Source organism: Salminus brasiliensis, chromosome 11 (genome assembly GCF_030463535.1).
Source record: "Salminus brasiliensis chromosome 11, fSalBra1.hap2, whole genome shotgun sequence".
NCBI lineage: Eukaryota > Metazoa > Chordata > Actinopteri > Characiformes > Bryconidae > Salminus > Salminus brasiliensis.
In genome coordinates this window covers 6,766,478-6,784,117 of record NC_132888.1, presented here as the reverse complement: position 1 = coordinate 6,784,117, position 17,640 = coordinate 6,766,478, and the positions used below count along the sequence as shown (strand labels likewise).

General features: G+C 38.8%; 1 protein-coding gene across 3 annotated transcripts in view; it reads right to left on the bottom strand.

Annotated features, from left to right (window-relative positions):
• Positions 1-2,178: 2,178 nt before the first annotated feature.
• Positions 2,179-17,640, bottom strand: part of dclk1b (doublecortin-like kinase 1b) — a 65,635-nt gene continuing 50,173 nt past the window's right edge. For 2 of the 3 annotated variants that reach the window (XM_072691516.1, XM_072691518.1), the window contains 5 exons: positions 16,975-17,052; positions 14,084-14,180; positions 13,765-13,845; positions 13,356-13,469; positions 2,179-7,025 (listed from right to left, as the gene is read on the bottom strand). In XM_072691516.1, coding sequence (XP_072547617.1) covers positions 6,810-7,025; positions 13,356-13,469; positions 13,765-13,845; positions 14,084-14,180; positions 16,975-17,052 — 586 coding nt within the window. In that variant the 3' untranslated portion in view covers positions 2,179-6,809. Of the gene's footprint in view, positions 7,026-9,226; positions 9,301-13,355; positions 13,470-13,764; positions 13,846-14,083; positions 14,181-16,974; positions 17,053-17,640 lie in introns of all 3 variants that reach the window. The other variant, XM_072691517.1, reaches the window with a different exon arrangement.

Below are 17,640 nucleotides of genomic sequence, written 5' to 3'. Positions count from 1 at the left end.
GGGATGACTTGGGGAGTTGGGGATGATGAGGTGAGGCTGGTGATCATCCAACATCCTGACCTCACTAACGCTCTTGCCTCAATGCAATCAAGTTCTCACAGCAGTGCTCCTCTAGAATCTAGTAGAAAGCCTTCTTCCCTGGACAGTAGAGACAGTTACTCCAAGTAAAGCAGGACATACTTTTAATACCCTTGATTTCAGAAGGAACAAGGAATGAGCAGGTGTCCCAATACTTTTGTACCATATAGTGCTAGTGCTGCCATAAAATGCATTTATTAAGTGTTTTACCTCAGATTGAAAAAAAACCCTGGCGGATTTACATTTACATTTACATTTATGGCATTTAGCAGATGCTCTTATCCAGAGCGACTTACAAAGTTACCCAAGAAAAACCTCAGCTAGTTAGAATAGACTAATAATTCAAAGGATACCTCTAAGCTTAGACATTACTAAACGCAAGACAATAAAATGACCATAGTACTCTAATCGTCCAAGTACTCTCTGAAGAAGTGGGTCTTCAGTCTGGGTTTGAAGACAGTGAGTGACTCGGCCGTTCGGACACCCAGGGGAAGCTCGTTCCACCACTTTGGTGCCAAGACAGAAAAAAGTCTGGACGCTCGTCTTCGGGCAGAAACCTGTGTGTCAGTTTGGTATGAGCGTCCCTGCAGGTATGATGCAAACCATTGCCATGCAGAGCCGGTAATTCCAAGGCCGGCAAGGATAGACAGAAGGATCTTGTGGTCCACTGTGTCAAAAGCTGCGGAGAGGTCAAGAAGGATCAGAACCGAGGACAGTCTGGCAGCTTTAGCTGCATGGAGCTTCTCTGTAACTGCAATGAGAGCAGATTCAGTAGAGTGTGCAGCTTTGAAGCCAGACTGGTTAGGGTCCTGTAGATTGTTCTGAGTGAGAAAGAGAGACAGTTGGTTGTAGACAGAACGTTCGAGAATCTTTGAGAGGAAGGAGAGAAGAGAGATAGGTCTGTAGTTGCCGATGTCCAAGTTGTCCAGAGTTGGTTTCTTTAGGATAAGCACAACTCTGGCAGACTTGAAGGCCAATGGTACATGACCTGACCTGACATGACATGACCTGACAACAAAGAACAACAAAGGATTTACTATATCCTAGATTTTAAAACTGTTATAGGAAACACTGAATTGAACTGAGTTTTGTTTAATAGTAGCTCATTTAGGGTCCTCTTACCTTGTACGTTGTAGCTGGGGCCTTAATTAGCGCGGATTTCCCTGGTATTTTTAGCAGAAGCTTAGTGGGTGCTGGTACGGGTAAGACATTTTCTGTCTCTAGATCTGCTGCAGAAAAGCTGTGGTCATGAGGCCCGGTTCATGTAGCGACCCATACTGTCATGACTAGCAGAGCCTGGAGGTGATGAGCTGCTCTCTAGTATCAACAACACCTGAAGTGGCTGCTGCGTCTGACTGCATTGCAGGTGTAGGTGCTGAAAGGCTTCTGCTAATGGGCTGGGGATAAGTAAATACAATGATCCAAGACTGTTAAACAGTTTGGGAACTGGTTTGTTTTCCAGATCTGTTGCAGATCTGGTGCTGCTGGATTGTTTTTTGAATGACGAGCCAACCAGGTATTCCAGATCCTGAACTCTCATTATTTAGTTATGCTAACGTAAATGAGATTTCTAAGCTAACGCTGTATAGGAGTTGGATCTGACAACCATCTGCTGATACCAATATGATTAGATCACACACCAATCAGCTGTGACATTAATACTAGGCAGTAATATTAGGCAATATTAGGCAGGTGGTCTCCCTTGTCCCACCACAACAGATCTGACCACTGGAGGCTTGGTGTTTTTATCACAATTAAACATTTTAGTTAGTGAAGTTATATAAAAATAAAACCGTGTGTGTGTGTGTGTGTGTGTTTATACAATCTCTTAAACTAGTTAGACCACCAGACCTCTGAATTCGACCTGTCTGATGTTTTGGAGATGGTTCTGACCCAGTTGTGACAAAGTCAAAGTGTCTCAGATCCTTCCTGCTTCTAACACACCATCTTCACGAACTGATCACAATTCACCTGCTGCCTAATTCAGCCAACCCTTGACAGATGCCTCTGTAGATGAAGATAGTCAATGTTATTTAGCTGGTACTAATGTTATGGCTGATCTGTGAGTTAAAAACTAGCTAGAACAAAACAAAGACGCAGTTTTATTCAGGAAACAGTTTATTTCAGGGTTTGGCCTGTTTCTGAGGGCACCACTGTTGAATGAATGCTACTTGGAAGCAAAGCTATTCCCTGCTGACGGTCAGGAGAAAAGCTGTGTCACTACATGTTCAAACAAAAAGACAACAAAGAGCCGGTCAGTCATACAGCTATAAACATACAATCAGTAATCTGTTCACTAGACTTTGCATATGATCTAGAATAGTTTCTTAAATAGCAGTGCTGTAATGGTACATTGTGACCTTCATACAGTATGATCAGTGTCCTATCTAAAATAAAAAACAGGAGGTTAACCAGAGCAAATTCACATAGGATTTGGTACAGGAGTATTGTAGACAATCACACAGCAGATGAACGTTTTTTCTCTATTCTTAAACAATAAGCATTTTTAACATGCTGTTGCGTAAAGCTCGTCTCCACACTCGGCCGGTTGTGCTCATCAGTGGACTTCTTTGTTGTGCTATCATCTTGTCTCGGAAGCCTTTCCATGCTGGAGGCCCCTTGAAAACATGGAGAATGGTGGGTTCACTGAAGCAACAGCTACATGTAAACCATTACATCGTCTGTTAGCTTACTGATGCCTTGCCTATGGAGAGAATTTACAGGTGAAGATGCATTATGAGGACGAAAGTCAGTGGAAATATGACTTGAATGAGCTACTGAACTACACGCAATCAAATAAGGAACTGCAGTGCAGATATTGAGGCTTTAGGTCAAACGTCTTCAAATCTAGACCTTGAATCCGGTGTCCAGTCCTGGGTTTGTTCTTGTTGGTAACTGGAAACTGGATTCAAGGTCCAGACTTGAAGATTTGAAGGTTGTCCTACAATGAGGACTGGAGGACTGGAGGACTCAACCCTATCCTGCACATTTGAGTGGATTCCCTGCTGTGACACACCCCCTGCAACTCTAAAAGGGCTTGTTAATAAGCTGAATAGTTAAATTGGGTGCGTTGGGAGCAGGAAAAGCACTAAAATGTGTAGAGGAGGGAGAGTTGAGAAACACAGAGATTAATAATACTGGGCTACTTGTTCAGGAAATGTAATAAAATGTGAATATTGCAATGAATTGATGACAAATGGCAATATTAAAAAGGCAGAAACACATTTTCCATACGATAAAAAAAAAGAACGGTGCCCAAATAGGTTCTTTTGATTCCTTAAAGATCCTTTCAGTGGGTGGCTTTTTGGGCACCTTTTAATTTTAGGAGTGTTGAACAGCCTTCTGTACAGTTAAACATGTGTATGGATTTTAATGTATAGAACAAATTTACATTCAAGAATAGCTTATGTTAAAACATTCAGCAGCCACATGATGCTCTGTTTAAAAGGGCAATCGAGCCTAAACCTAGGCTGTGGCCGAAATGGATCCCTACTCCCTCATTAGCACTGCGCTAAATAGAGAGAGACTATTCAGTTCACTACGTAGAGCTGGAAACGCCAATGAATTCCTGTGTATGACATCCTCCTCATCAGCATGCATCAGTACCGGTCGCATAAATAAACACGTGGGTGATCCATAAAGGCATTGTGCTAAATAACCTTTGACTGTCACGTTGCTTAGAAACAAGCCTCCCATTAAATAATAAACTGCATGGGAAAATGTCTGAAATTCACAGCGTTCAGTGGCTCGTAACTATTGCTTGCTTAAATGAGCAAACGGTGCCGGCTCAGTGTCTTTTCGCTGTCTGTTGTTTAGTAGCGTCACCCACAATGCATTCTGGTCCACATTCAGTAATGTGACTTTACGATTCGGACACTGAGAAAAATGGCTAACACCCTCATTAGTGAGCCATAGTGAACCATTTCAGCCGCAGCCCTGGACTTATTGCAGCATACAGTAAATGTGTTTGATCTCTCTGCCTCATTGTCAATTGTATTTTGAAACTGATATCCCTTTCATGTTCTGTACAATTTCACTACATTACCCAGCATGCATTACGCAACTACGATAGACAACCACTGGGAATACCTGTGGCTTGGCTCCCAGTCCTGACTGCTAACCTATCCACTGATTTACAGGACAATTAACTTTTTTTTAAGCAGTCTGCATCTGAAAAGCCTTTTTTTTCTCAAAGCTCCTCCCACCTTCAAGATATGTCATCAAAAGGGAGTTGTTCTAATCGTTAAACTAAAAAAATCACACCCCAGAGACTACCGTGGCATGCCTAAAGGATGGAAATGGGTATGTCCAGAACATGTAGTGATGGTTACATTTTTCATGACATTTTTTTTAAAAAGAAACCAGTAATTTTGTCATTTTTCTTTGTGCTTTTCCTTGCTTCAGATCTTTTAGGCCACTGCTTATGAAGAACTGTTGCGACTCACAAAAATACATTCAGATGCAAGGTGACATCTTCAGAATTTTACTGTTTAAAAGGTCAGAGCTGATTAGACTAACACTCATCTTACAGGGACTGAAATCTCTACCCTCAATCCAATGAATACAATCACAGTCAGCAGGACACATGCAATCAAGTGTTGTTTTTTCAGCTCAGATTAGCTTAACAAGACCTTCTGAAGCACAAATATTCATCCTTCTGATTGCACATCATCTCGCATTTTCATTCATCACGAGCCAGTGAACCCGAGACGTGATTAATGATGTAAGGAGCAATTCAGCAGCTGCTCCGTGCTCGTGTTCCTTCAATATGTCACTCTGCTATTACAGTGTACTAGCATTTATTGTGCCTATCAGATTAACAGAACATTTATAGCAGCAAGCTTGGCGGGATCAACAGATCATCAACAGACGTTTCATATACGCTTCATTTCCTAGTATATTTAAAACAGCACCTGTCATTAAAAAAAGACTCAAGTTCAGTTAGGAGTTAAAGTTATTCAACCGATTCCTGGACCACGTATCTGCTAAACACAGTATCCTGTAGGTTCTACACATCACAGGTTGATGGGACTTTTTTTTTTTTTTTTTTTTTTTTTTTTTTAAGAGCCCAGTGAACAAGAGTGACGTTTACAACAGATTCAAAATGACCATCAGAATTGTGATAATGGGTGAATCTGAGTAAATAAGTGAAATGTTGAAATAAATATAAAAACAGAGTAAATGTAGAAACGTCTTTGTACAAAAGATACACGTACCTATTGAGGTTTCATCACTTTAGTGGAAGATTCTGATCTTAAGGTCTAGCAGGTTTAATGTGTCAGAAGGAGAATGCTCTCGTTGTTGTCAGTTTTTAGGAAACTGATGAAAGGAGGACCGCTTGTTTACACTTCCAACCAGAGCCAAAAGAGTTGCAAAAGAGAATACACTATAATAGACGTCTGAACTCCGGGTCTAAGTGGTAGTGGGAACACTTTACTTGGATGGTCCATTGTAGAAGCCTCGTAAATGCTCAATTGACCTTCAACTAACATTCAACCGAATGTCTATTCAATGCAACTGAGCTCTAAGCTGAATGTAAATGACTGTCTATTGACTGTAACCCTGCAGATGGAACTGGCAGATGTCATGCCCTGTGGTAAACAATGATCTTTCAAAGAATCTCTTGAACCTCTGAATTATATGGGTTGTTAAAAGAGGCAAAATATGAATATGTTCCTACATGCAAGCTAACACTCACAATAGTGTATTTACACTACTGGTGTAAATCTGTTACCAGAGGAGTTAGGGCATGTGAATGTTTATGCAGCACACTATAAAATAGGCCCTAAAATTTTATATATATATATATATATATATATATATAGCCATATGAAATATGTATGAAGACTTCTGTTCTTGTTGGATAGGGTTGGACAGTATCCACTTTTCTTTCTCAGCCAAATTAAGCCAAATCAATTATTAATTGAAAAAGACAGGTATGCTCATTAAGAGCTGAAGGTAAAGGAGAAAGAGGACGGCAAGCAACAAGATGGATCAGATGGAGAGTAACCATGTCATTAAGAAGCCTAAAGGTTAGGAAAATTGTTTACCACAGAAAGTGATGGCATTATTTGTGAAAACACCATTCATTTGTCTTATAGGCGAAACCATCTTAGACCCGGAGCTGTGAACGAGGCTTCTATTCTTCTTACGATCTGCCAGATCACCAAAAGTGGCATCAGTCTAATGCCACAATCTAACTTAAATAAGGCTAAAAGTCAGCTAAGTGAAACTTCTCAGCAGCTGAATTCAGCAGAAGAAACTTGTGCTTAATTCTGGGCAAAATCTGTATTACATTTTTTTAACCTACTGATAAATTATAGAAGAAATTCATGTGCTTTTGGATTTGATCTGTTTTTCCTTCCACCCTCAGATAAGCTATAAGTGCTTCTCTTGTGGCGAGGTCAATTAATGAAGGTTTAATTATTTAATGTACTGTATTTCCCTTCTAACTTTAGTTTTACAGTCAGAGAAATAATTCCCATCCATACCAATGCACCCAAGCAGAGCCTAAACCTCACAGTGAGGAGGAATTCTGGGCATTATGGATGTGCTCCTCTTCTTCTTCTTCTTCTTCTTCTTCTTCTTCTTTTAAATAGAACAGGTCAAAACATGCAAAAAAACTGTGCACAGCTCTGTAGAGCACTCAGTCCCAGATCATCCTACCAGTCCAGATTTACTTCCATCCCTCCATCCACTCCATACATCCACGGTTTTGGGGCTGAAGGGTGTTAGAACGGAGAGGGTGAGCGCACAGTATCCGCAGAGCTGGGGGAGTAATCCTCGGACTCGGAAGTGAACTCTGCAGGGGACAGGCTGGGGGCGGCTGCACCAGCTGAAAGGTTGGACTGGAAAGCTCTGTGTGGAGAGCGGGCAGAAGCGCCTGACCTCACATCCTGGTGGCGTCTTCGTCTGAAAACCTGCCTCTCCTTATCAAGAGCGGTGGTCTGGTTTACAACAAACAAACAAACAAAAGCTTAGCAGAGGAACTCCATACTTAACACTGCATGCTGTTATATGCTTTTACTATATGTGTACTCATAGATTCTTCATCATCGTTGACAAACCGCTTTGACTGATATGAGGATTGTGTCTGATAATATTTTAAGGAGCTAAATATTGTGTTAATCACTAATCGGCTAAGAATTTTACATTTTTAGGGAGTTGTAGCCAGGGGTGTCTTAGAGTACTTGTTGTACTGGGGCCCAGAATATTTAGAGGGGCGCATATGTACCCCTCTGCTTGCCAAATAATATTAGTAGTAAATTATAATAATAGATACATTATTATAACATGCATAAAATATTTCCTTTACATTTTTGTCTTTGCTCACCTGACATTCAACTAATATTCATTCATGTGAACTACAGCAAGTATTCACTACTGGCCAAATCACAACGCTCATATTGGAAGCTTGCACCCGTTACTAGCTAGAATGAATAAAGCCTATGCTAACGTAATGGATGGCTGCTGGTTTAACCAATGGCTTTGCCTCAGTGGTCTAATATGTATTTTTGTGGTAGGTTATAGAGCCTTAACCAGAACATATAGCTATGAGCTATCATTGCCCTGCTTGTTGCATGGCTGTCTTTCTTTGAATTATTTACACAAGTCCTAACTAAAAGCTGCTCAAGATTTAGAAATCACGCTAGAACATTATGGTAAATGTGAATTTGGCCTGTAGTGAATTTGCGTTGTGTCCTGTAGTTCTACTCAGCAATTCGGGATAGAAATGGACTTTGATGGGTCTAATGAAGCCTCTGGTTGTAGCTAATAAAAATAGACTGACACTGAATATCTTGACAAATCACACCTGATCCATTTGAACAGTGTAACTTTTTTCATATTCATACAAAATGAATTGTAACATTGTATTGAAGAGTCCACTGCAGAGGCTTCGCAGATGCTCATTTGGTCTTAGTATCAAGTTCATATTAAATGTAACTGGAATCTAAATGAATTATATAAAAAATAATAGATTCTATTAAACCTTCACGCCCTTATTGGCCTGCATGTCAGCCCATGATTCAATTTCTTACTCACAAATGACAAGTTGCATATCGCGGCTGTCCAATAAAAAAAAGGTGTATCTCCATTATTCTGTTTTTAGTTAATAAGTTAAGAACATTTCTGCCTTCTCCTGTAAAGTCACCATTTTGAAGATACATGCTTTTCATTGGACAGTGATGATATACATGCACTCAAAATTATTCAACCCAGCACTGCTAATTAGGTTTATTAGCAACATTTACCAACTTTTCCAGCCGTTTCAACAAGTGCTCGGTGATGTTCTGGGGCTACTCTGCTTCCATTCATTCATGTACTCCTCTACCATTTACAACACTCCTGCTAGGTCTGCTAGGCACTGCAGCAGTTTTACATGGTATGGTTTTTGTATTTGATGATGGCCTAAAGTCCAGAGTGGAAAAGTCAATGCTTCATCACTGGTGCAGAACTTCCAGCATTCTCCAGTTCATTTAACTGCTGCATGTTAATTCAGCCACACACTGAAAAAACACCCATACAGCATAAGATGTGAGTGTTGTGAGCTGTGAGCTGTGGATCGACCTCAACCTCAAGCACCAGAAGTGTAAAGAGGAATGCGGGGGTGTACAAGACCGTGGGGGTGGGCATTTAGAAACACAGCCTGACTATAAGGTTACTGATGTGTTACTTAAACAACCTGTATGGTGATTCTTTCAACAAGCTGTGTGAGGAATATGTCATAAGTCAGGCAATTACACACACACACACACACACACACACACACACAGCCAAAAAAACCCACACTTTTAACAAGCTCTGGCAGATTAAAGCAACATGAACGTCTCAAGCCCATTATGATTCAGAATGTAACATGTCCCATTACATTCCATAACATCATACACACCATCCAGACTTCTCAAGAAACACACACACACGAAAGCAGAGTGATGAGTCAAGCTAAAATCAGACGATGGAAAAAGCTGTGTTGCAGCAAGTGAACCGATGCAGCGTGTGAGCAGAGCAGAGGTGTGGCTGAAAGCAGTAATGTGATCTCCCTCTAGACCAGGTGAAGCAAAGCAGAAAGCAGAGGGGAGGTGATGGAGACCGCCAGCACGTTGCCATGGATACACTGCAGCTTGGCTCGCCAGCATTGTGGGCATACCTTATCCAATACATCCCTGGATGCGGGGAGTAGTCCAAAGACCCTGAGCGCTTGATGGTAAACCCCTCGTCCGGCTGAGCAGAGAGAAACGGGTGCAACACCGGTCACTTTTTGGCTTGTTTTTAAAGCGGCTCTGACCGTTCTTAACAGTGGCCTACATCAGCTTCATTCAAATAATCAAATAAATTAATCTAGAACCTACATACATAAGTAAACAGACTCCAAATAAATAAATAAATAAATAAATAGGGATGCATGAATATGGAAATTGTGGGCCAATGCTGATTTCATTTTTCCTGTATATATCTGATACACAGTTGTGATACAAAGTAGGATTAAATCCATCTAGAATGGATACATTATACATGTCTAATATCGTATAATAGCTTTATTACATATGTCTTATAGAATTATTACATTAATCTTTATTACTAGTGGTGTAAGTGGTCTTAATTTGCCCAATTATCCAATCAGTTACCGAAAAATTACTACTAAAAACCATGAAACCTACAAAACTATGTTTTGTAATTCTGTACACCCTTAATGATATTATAATATTATGATCACATAACTTATTACATTTTCAAGCAAATATTGTATCGTAAAGTACTGAGTCAGACACAAAAAAGTAAATATATTAAATTAAATAAAAAAATAATAAGGAATAAATAAATAGAAATGCACCGATATGGGAATTGTGGGCCAGTGTAATTTTTCATGTACATGGCTGATACACATTTATGGAACAAGGCATTAACCTATATAGCATTACTTATAAACATTTATTATAGCAGTGTTAATTATATTTACAGCAAATATTTGCTAATTAAAATGAATTAATCTACAACCTAAATAAAAATGTAAACAGAATAAATAAGTGAATGAATAGGAATTTGCTGAAATTGGGGATCAATAGCTATATCATTCAATATCATCAATGACATTTTTTTGTGTTTGCCAGTACCACCCTAAATTCAACAATATTGTTTTCTATGAATGAATAAAGAACTAAAAAAGTAAACACTGTGAAAATGTTAGGCCAATGCTCATATGTAATACTGTACATTTAATTTAAATATCTGATATATATATAACATTATAAAACAGAAAGTAATACTAAATCCACCTACATTAGCATTATTATTACATATTTATATTGGCATATAATTATATTTTTACTAATTAAATGCAAATATTTGCCAATATCAATATATGACTCAGACATAAATACACCTCCCTGTCAATAACAAAGCAATTCCTCAAAGGATCACATTGAGCTTCCAATAGAGTCCAATCATTATAGTATTGCCAATAAATCAGTTTTTTTTCCAGTTGTCTGAAGTAAAAACATTTAATTGATAACCCGACTGATAAAATTAAACCTACCATAAATGTATAAACAAATATTAGTGATTCATAACTCATAAATAAATATGAATAACCAAAATGAATCAAATGAACCCTGTAATGAACTTGCTGAACAAATTCTCAGGTTATATTGTAAAGAATGCCAACACAAACAATTAAATAAGCATGATGGAGTAACTATTGGTATGGATGCAGTGTAATATGCATGCCTGTCTGTACGTGTTAGTGTCAATATTGCATATTCTGCATGATATGCAAAGCTGCATGTCTGTAAAAGTGGCAAATAAGTAGAAAGGATTGAGGAGGGTGTGTAAAGAAAAGCCATCAGCAGATTAGCTACTTATTCCCTGACAACAGTGCTGACAGTCGACAGCAGTGAGGGCAGAAGCGCGAATGAACAGAGCAGAGAAAGTGGCCAGAGGCTTTAGAGGAAAACGGTGCAGCGGTGCACAGGAGATAAAGTCTGCGAGAGTTGGTGAGGGGGCTGATGGACAGAGCAGCAGGATGAGACAGTGGTGAAGCAAAAAGAACACACAATGGAGTCAAGAGCCACACTCGTCGAGTGTTTCCTGATAAAGATGGTCAGACATTTGCAATCGGGGCTGCATTATGTGCCTGTATGAAGGACCAGTTTCGGGTTTGGTATTCCTATATCTCATTTGTGTCCTGTGTTGAATGATAATCTAGCATTTTGAACCCAATAGCATGCCTTACCATTCAAAAGGTTGAGACCTTGAAGCTTGTAATCCATCCTCACAGTAACATTAAACTACATTAGTGGCAGATAAATGCATAAAATACCTGTATACACAAATTGGCCACCAATTAACACCTCCTCAACTCCTTGTTTCTACACTTACTGTCCATTTGATCATTACGTAGTTCTATAATTTCAGACAGTATCCATATGTTGCCCTGCATACTTTGTTAGCCTCCTTTCACCCTGTTCTTCGATGGTCAGGACCCCACAGGACTGACCACCACAGAGCAGAGCAGTTAGTATTTGGGTCATTCTCAGCACTGCAGTGACACTGACTGAAAAGATGGTGGTGGTGTGTTAGTAGTGTGTGTAGCGTTGGTGGTAGGAGTAGTGGGTCAGACACAGCTTAGTGCTGCTGCTGGAGTGTTTAAACACCTCATCATCACTGCTGGACTGAGAACAGTCCACCAACCAGAAATATCCAGCCAACAGTGTGTCCTTGTGAGTATCGATGAAGGACTAGAGCATGACCAACACAAGCTGTGCAGCAATAGATGAGCTTCTGTCTCTGACTTTACATCTGCAAGCTGGAACAACTAGGTAGGAGTGTCTAACAGAGTGGACAGTGAGTGGACAGACACAGTGTTTAAGAACTACAGCAGCACTGCTGTGTCTGATCCACTACTTGTACCAGCACAACACACACTACAGGTCAGTCAGGGTCACTGCAGTGCTGAGAATGACCCACCACCCAAATACTACCCGCTCTGTGGTGGTCAGTCCTGTTTGGTCCTGAGCATTAAATGACTGGATGAAGGGAGGCAAACAAAGTATGCAGAGATACAGATGGACTACAGCTTGGATTTATAGAACTACAAAATGCTCATATATGGTCAGTAGAGCTGATAGAATGGACATAAATAATAATGTATAATAATTATTGCTAATTGGTTTCTTAGTGAATTTGAAGAATTATAAATAAGGAAGCTTTAAAACCTGGAATGATGAAGCGATGTAGATAGTTGTAAAAGACTTTAGAGTTTAGACAGTAAAACTATATTATTTACCCTAATTAATACCCCACACATTTTAAAATATTTAACACAACATCTAAAAGCACCTTTTTATTTGTAGTTCTGGAGTATTTTAACCAGAATTGTATTAATCTGTGTTCCTATTGGATGTAAAATAATATCAAAGAGTTTTCATCTTTGATATCAAACGTTATCCACCTTTTGAACCCCGGAGGAACAACCACACCAAAAGCAATTCACTTTCCTTACAATCTGTGGTATTCAACAGCACAATGCAGATGCAGAAGGTGGAGATTAGGCTGAAAACTATGGCATCTTCATTGAAAGATACACTGATCCATATGCTTGCACTATTTTAACCAACATATCCATTAAATTCAGGATTAGAGGACTCCTTTTGTATACTGCAGCCTTTATAATATCAGTACTGATAAAGCTAATAGTGTGATTCATTAACAAACAGCACATCTGACAGGGTAGAGTCTACAATACACCCAGTTCACATGTATGAAGATATTTTTTCCTGTAGTATTTTATTCTACTGCATTAAACACAATAAGCGGATTTTACTTCTACGTGAGGATTTGCTCAACATTCAGAGATATGCTGATACTTCCAGTGTATGAGCAGATGCACAGAAGTCTGGAGTTACACTGATTACACCAAAGTCTCCTTTATTCTTTAATAATGTCTATCAGCTGTATCTGTAGTGAAGGGATGATTATACCACAGGCGATTTTAAGATGTTTCCCAATACTTCTAAAATCTTTAAAAAGCCACTGACATGTAACACACTTAGGATAGAAGTCTATGGCCATGTTATTAAGCACCCAATGGCTCCTAGCATAATTAACTATAAGGCAGATGTGTCCTTTAATAGACTTCAGAAGAACACAATGTCACTGGATTCTGTTAGATGACCTGGGATAAAGCAGCAGTTCCTCTCCAGTGGTAGGTTAGTGATTAGAGAGGGGTACGAGATGCAGATGTCGTCTGTGATGGAGAGTAAGCAGAAAAACACACTTACTGTTATAACAGACACGCCGGCTGCTGTGCTGCTGAACTTTGGGCCTGTGTTAAAGTGCTTCTTGATCTTTCCAGCCACGGACAGCTGGTGCTCATTCTCCAACATGCCATCATCCTAGCAGAAAGAGAAGCAGGGCTTAATATGTCAGGCTTAGCAACACTGTCGGATGTTACTCACATAATTAGGGCTCCACCTAATTCAATGAAGTTAGTACCACCTTACACACACAAGGAGACTCATTTCTGACTTTCTTGCCAGGGGAGCTTAATATATCATAATATTATACTAATTCGTGATTCTGTTGCTTTCACGTTGCTAAATATAGTGATTCTGATTGCCTTTCAATACACAAAAAAAAGCATCTGCAATTTTGGGTGAAAACACTGAAGAAGGAGTCTTGAAGGCTTACGTTGACCCATGGATGGTCCAGTACTTGCAGAGCTGTGTACCTCTGGTTGACTTCCACTTGTAGCATACAAGTAATGAGCTCCTGCAGAGGGTAAGACAGGGATGGTCGTTATTCACAGCTGTGAACTTCCCAAAGTTCTTCCCAAAGGCCAGCCAGCAGATTATTAGTGAAATCTAACAACTTTGGGAAATGAGCAGTCAGCTCAAATAATAACCAAAATCAGCTCCAATAATTGAGCTAACAATATCCTGTAAGGGCTATCAGTGCAGGCAATACATGTACACACACACACACATATGCAATGGCAATCAGTCACTACCTTTGCAGAGTCTGAGACATTGTCCCAGTATGGAAGGGGGAAATCCAGCTGTCCCATGAGAATCTGGTCAAACAATGCTTCCTGATCCTCTGTGCTCCTGAACAGACACACACACAATGTTTTTCATTAGAGGCATCAGCAGAGGCTTCCGAACACTAAAATTATATATATATATATATATATATTATGGATAGTTATTTTTTTCTACAACATTTCCAGTGGCACATTACATCTTGTGAACAATACCTATTGCATGAGGCAACTAAATGACTAAAATTAAACCTCCTAACATCATCCTACAGGTTAACCAAAGAAACCAATGAGCACTCTGGGCTCTCAATATTATCTATTCACAAGCCACCACCTAATTACCCTAATTGATACCCAAAAAACTTGAAATATTCAAAAGAAAATCTAAAAGCATCTTATTGTTTTACAGGTTTCATAAGTATTTTAATCAGAACTGTATTTGTATGTGTTCCTGTTGTATGTTAAATAATATCAAACTGAACAGACACACACACAATGTTTTTCATTAGAGGCATCAGCAGAGGCTTCCGAACACTAAAATTATATATATATATATATATTATGGATAGTTATTTTTTTCTACAACATTTCCAGTGGCACATTACATCTTGTGAACAATACCTATTGCATGAGGCAACTAAATGACTAAAATTAAACCTCCTAACATCATCCTACAGGTTAACCAAAGAAACCAATGAGCACTCTGGGCTCTCAATATTATCTATTCACAAGCCACCACCTAATTACCCTAATTGATACCCAAAAAACTTGAAATATTCAAAAGAAAATCTAAAAGCATCTTATTGTTTTACAGGTTTCATAAGTATTTTAATCAGAACTGTATTTGTATGTGTTCCTGTTGTATGTTAAATAATATCAAACTGAACAGACACACACACAATGTTTTTCATTAGAGGCATCAGCAGAGGCTTCCGAACACTAAAATTATATATATATATATATATTATGGATAGTTATTTTTTTCTACAACATTTCCAGTGGCACATTACATCTTGTGAACAATACCTATTGCATGAGGCAACTAAATGACTAAAATTAAACCTCCTAACATCATCCTACAGGTTAACCAAAGAAACCAATGAGCACTCTGGGCTCTCAATATTATCTATTCACAAGCCACCACCTAATTACCCTAATTGATACCCAAAAAACTTGAAATATTCAAAAGAAAATCTAAAAGCATCTTATTGTTTTACAGGTTTCATAAGTATTTTAATCAGAACTGTATTTGTATGTGTTCCTGTTGTATGTTAAATAATATCAAACTGAGTTCTGCTAATAGTTTTATCTACCTTTTGAACCCTGGAGGAACAACCACACCGAAAGCAATCCACTTTCCTTACAATTTGTGGTATTCAACAGATGCAGAAGGTGGATATTTTGCTTGCACTATTTTGACCAACATATGTGTGAATTTCAGGATTAGAAGGTTTCTTTTGTATATTGCAGCCTTTATTATAGCAGGTCTGCAAAAGCTACTAGAGTGATTTATTAACAAACAGCACATCTGACCGGGTAGGATCCAGAATATACACAGTTCACAGGTATGAAAGTGTTTTTTTTCCTGTATTATTTTTCTTGTTCCTGTATTAAACTTCCTAACATCATCCTACAGTAAAGCTAAACTCTACTCTACTCAACAGAAACATTATCAGAGGTGACATAAACTAATGAGAGCTCTGGGCTCTCAATATTCGCATTTCACAAGCCACCTCATGAGTAAGGGTCTGAGCTAGGGTCAGATTCCTAAAAGATTTCCTAAAGAAAAACATGCAAAGAATGTTATGCTAAAAGTAAGAAGTCCAGAATGTTCCCTAAATGCGATTTTCGCAAAAATAATAATAAATAAAGCTTCTAAAAATAAAGTCTTCATTATTTTCTTAAGACGCTCTGCTTTTCTTCAGTGCCTTCAGTTCTTTTTGCTGCATTTTACAGTTGATTATAAACAATCTGTGCTAAAGGACAACCAAAACCAGAAAAACAATTATACTTGTTTTACTTTTATACAGTGTCTAAAAAATGTTATAAAAGAGAACTTAATGTGTCGGTGAAGGAAACAGTCAACAGGAAAAAAAAATCCTCCTTTGAGTTTATGAAAACTGTAGAAACCAACAATACATTAGGATTTATCGACTTTCAACTTTTGTTAAATTAGACATTAATGGCAGTAATTAAATATTTAAACTGAGCAAACTATTCAGACTCGCAACCAGGACTGTGGCTATCAGGACTATAGACTTTTAGAACTGTTTGACACAAGCTGTCTCTCCTTATATACTGTACATCTTATTGTTTCGGACTGCTATCGATTTCACTGCTAGTTGTACTGGGTATGAATTTTCTGTGTTGAATTTTAAAACTAATCATTTTAGAGTCTGACATAATGAGCTCTTGCAGTCTAAGACCATTTTAAGGTTAAGAATTTATTTTAAAAAAAGAAAAAAATATGAATATTTCTAATATTTTTCTCTTAAAAATTGGCGAATTAAGAAGAGTATTTATCAAATTAACAATTTATCATAATTATAAGGTAAAAATCGTTTATTGTTGCATATGGTCACAAAACTCAGGACTTCTTTGTAAATGTGTACCAAAGAGCTGTAAAGAGTGCTGCAGTGCATCACAAGGCCACCAGAGGGGTGTGTGCTACCAATGACTACCAAAGTTCAACTGTGAGGCTAAAGGATCGTTGCATCCGCTTTAACGGACATGAAATCTATTGTCCTTCCCTGTAGATGCATTTGGAGAAGTGCCTCGGAAGCTAGCCTATAAGGCAAGAGCAGGGAATGCTATCAAGTATTAACACTGTACTTAATGGATTTATTGGACACACTACCCACCCACGGAAAGGAGGAAAACCACACAGCAGAATGTAGGTGATGACCCCAGCTGCCCAGATGTCAACTTTGAGGCCATAGCTGTTGGAGAGAAACACCAGTCAGATAATTGTGTGTTTTATTAAATTACATAAAGACAAAGATTGACATTTGACTCGTTTTGCCACGTCATTTGTGTCAAGTATTGGGACAAAAGTATTGGGACACCTGCTTATTCCTTGAATCAATGGTATTAAAAAGGAGTTTATCCTGCTTTAATTGGACTAACTGTCTCTACTGTCCAGGGAAGAAGGCTTTCTATTAGACTTTTTAACATTGCAGTGAGGATTTGATTGCATTCAGCTACAAGAGCGTTAGTGAGAGCAGGCTGTTGGATGATCACTACCCTACCTCATCTCCAACTCCCCAACTAATACCAAAAGTACTGGATGGAGCACCAACCATCATTCCAGAGGACACAGTTCTTCCACTGCTCAACAGCACAATGTTGGGGGTTTTATACCCCTCTAGCCCACGCCTGGCATTAGGTATGGCGCCAATAGTTTCATGATTATCTGCTCTACAGAGACCTACTCTATTGGCAGTACTTCTCTACATGGAATAGACAGAGCTGTGTGTGTGTGCATTTGCACATATGTGTCAGCAATGGGTGCAATTATATTATATTGT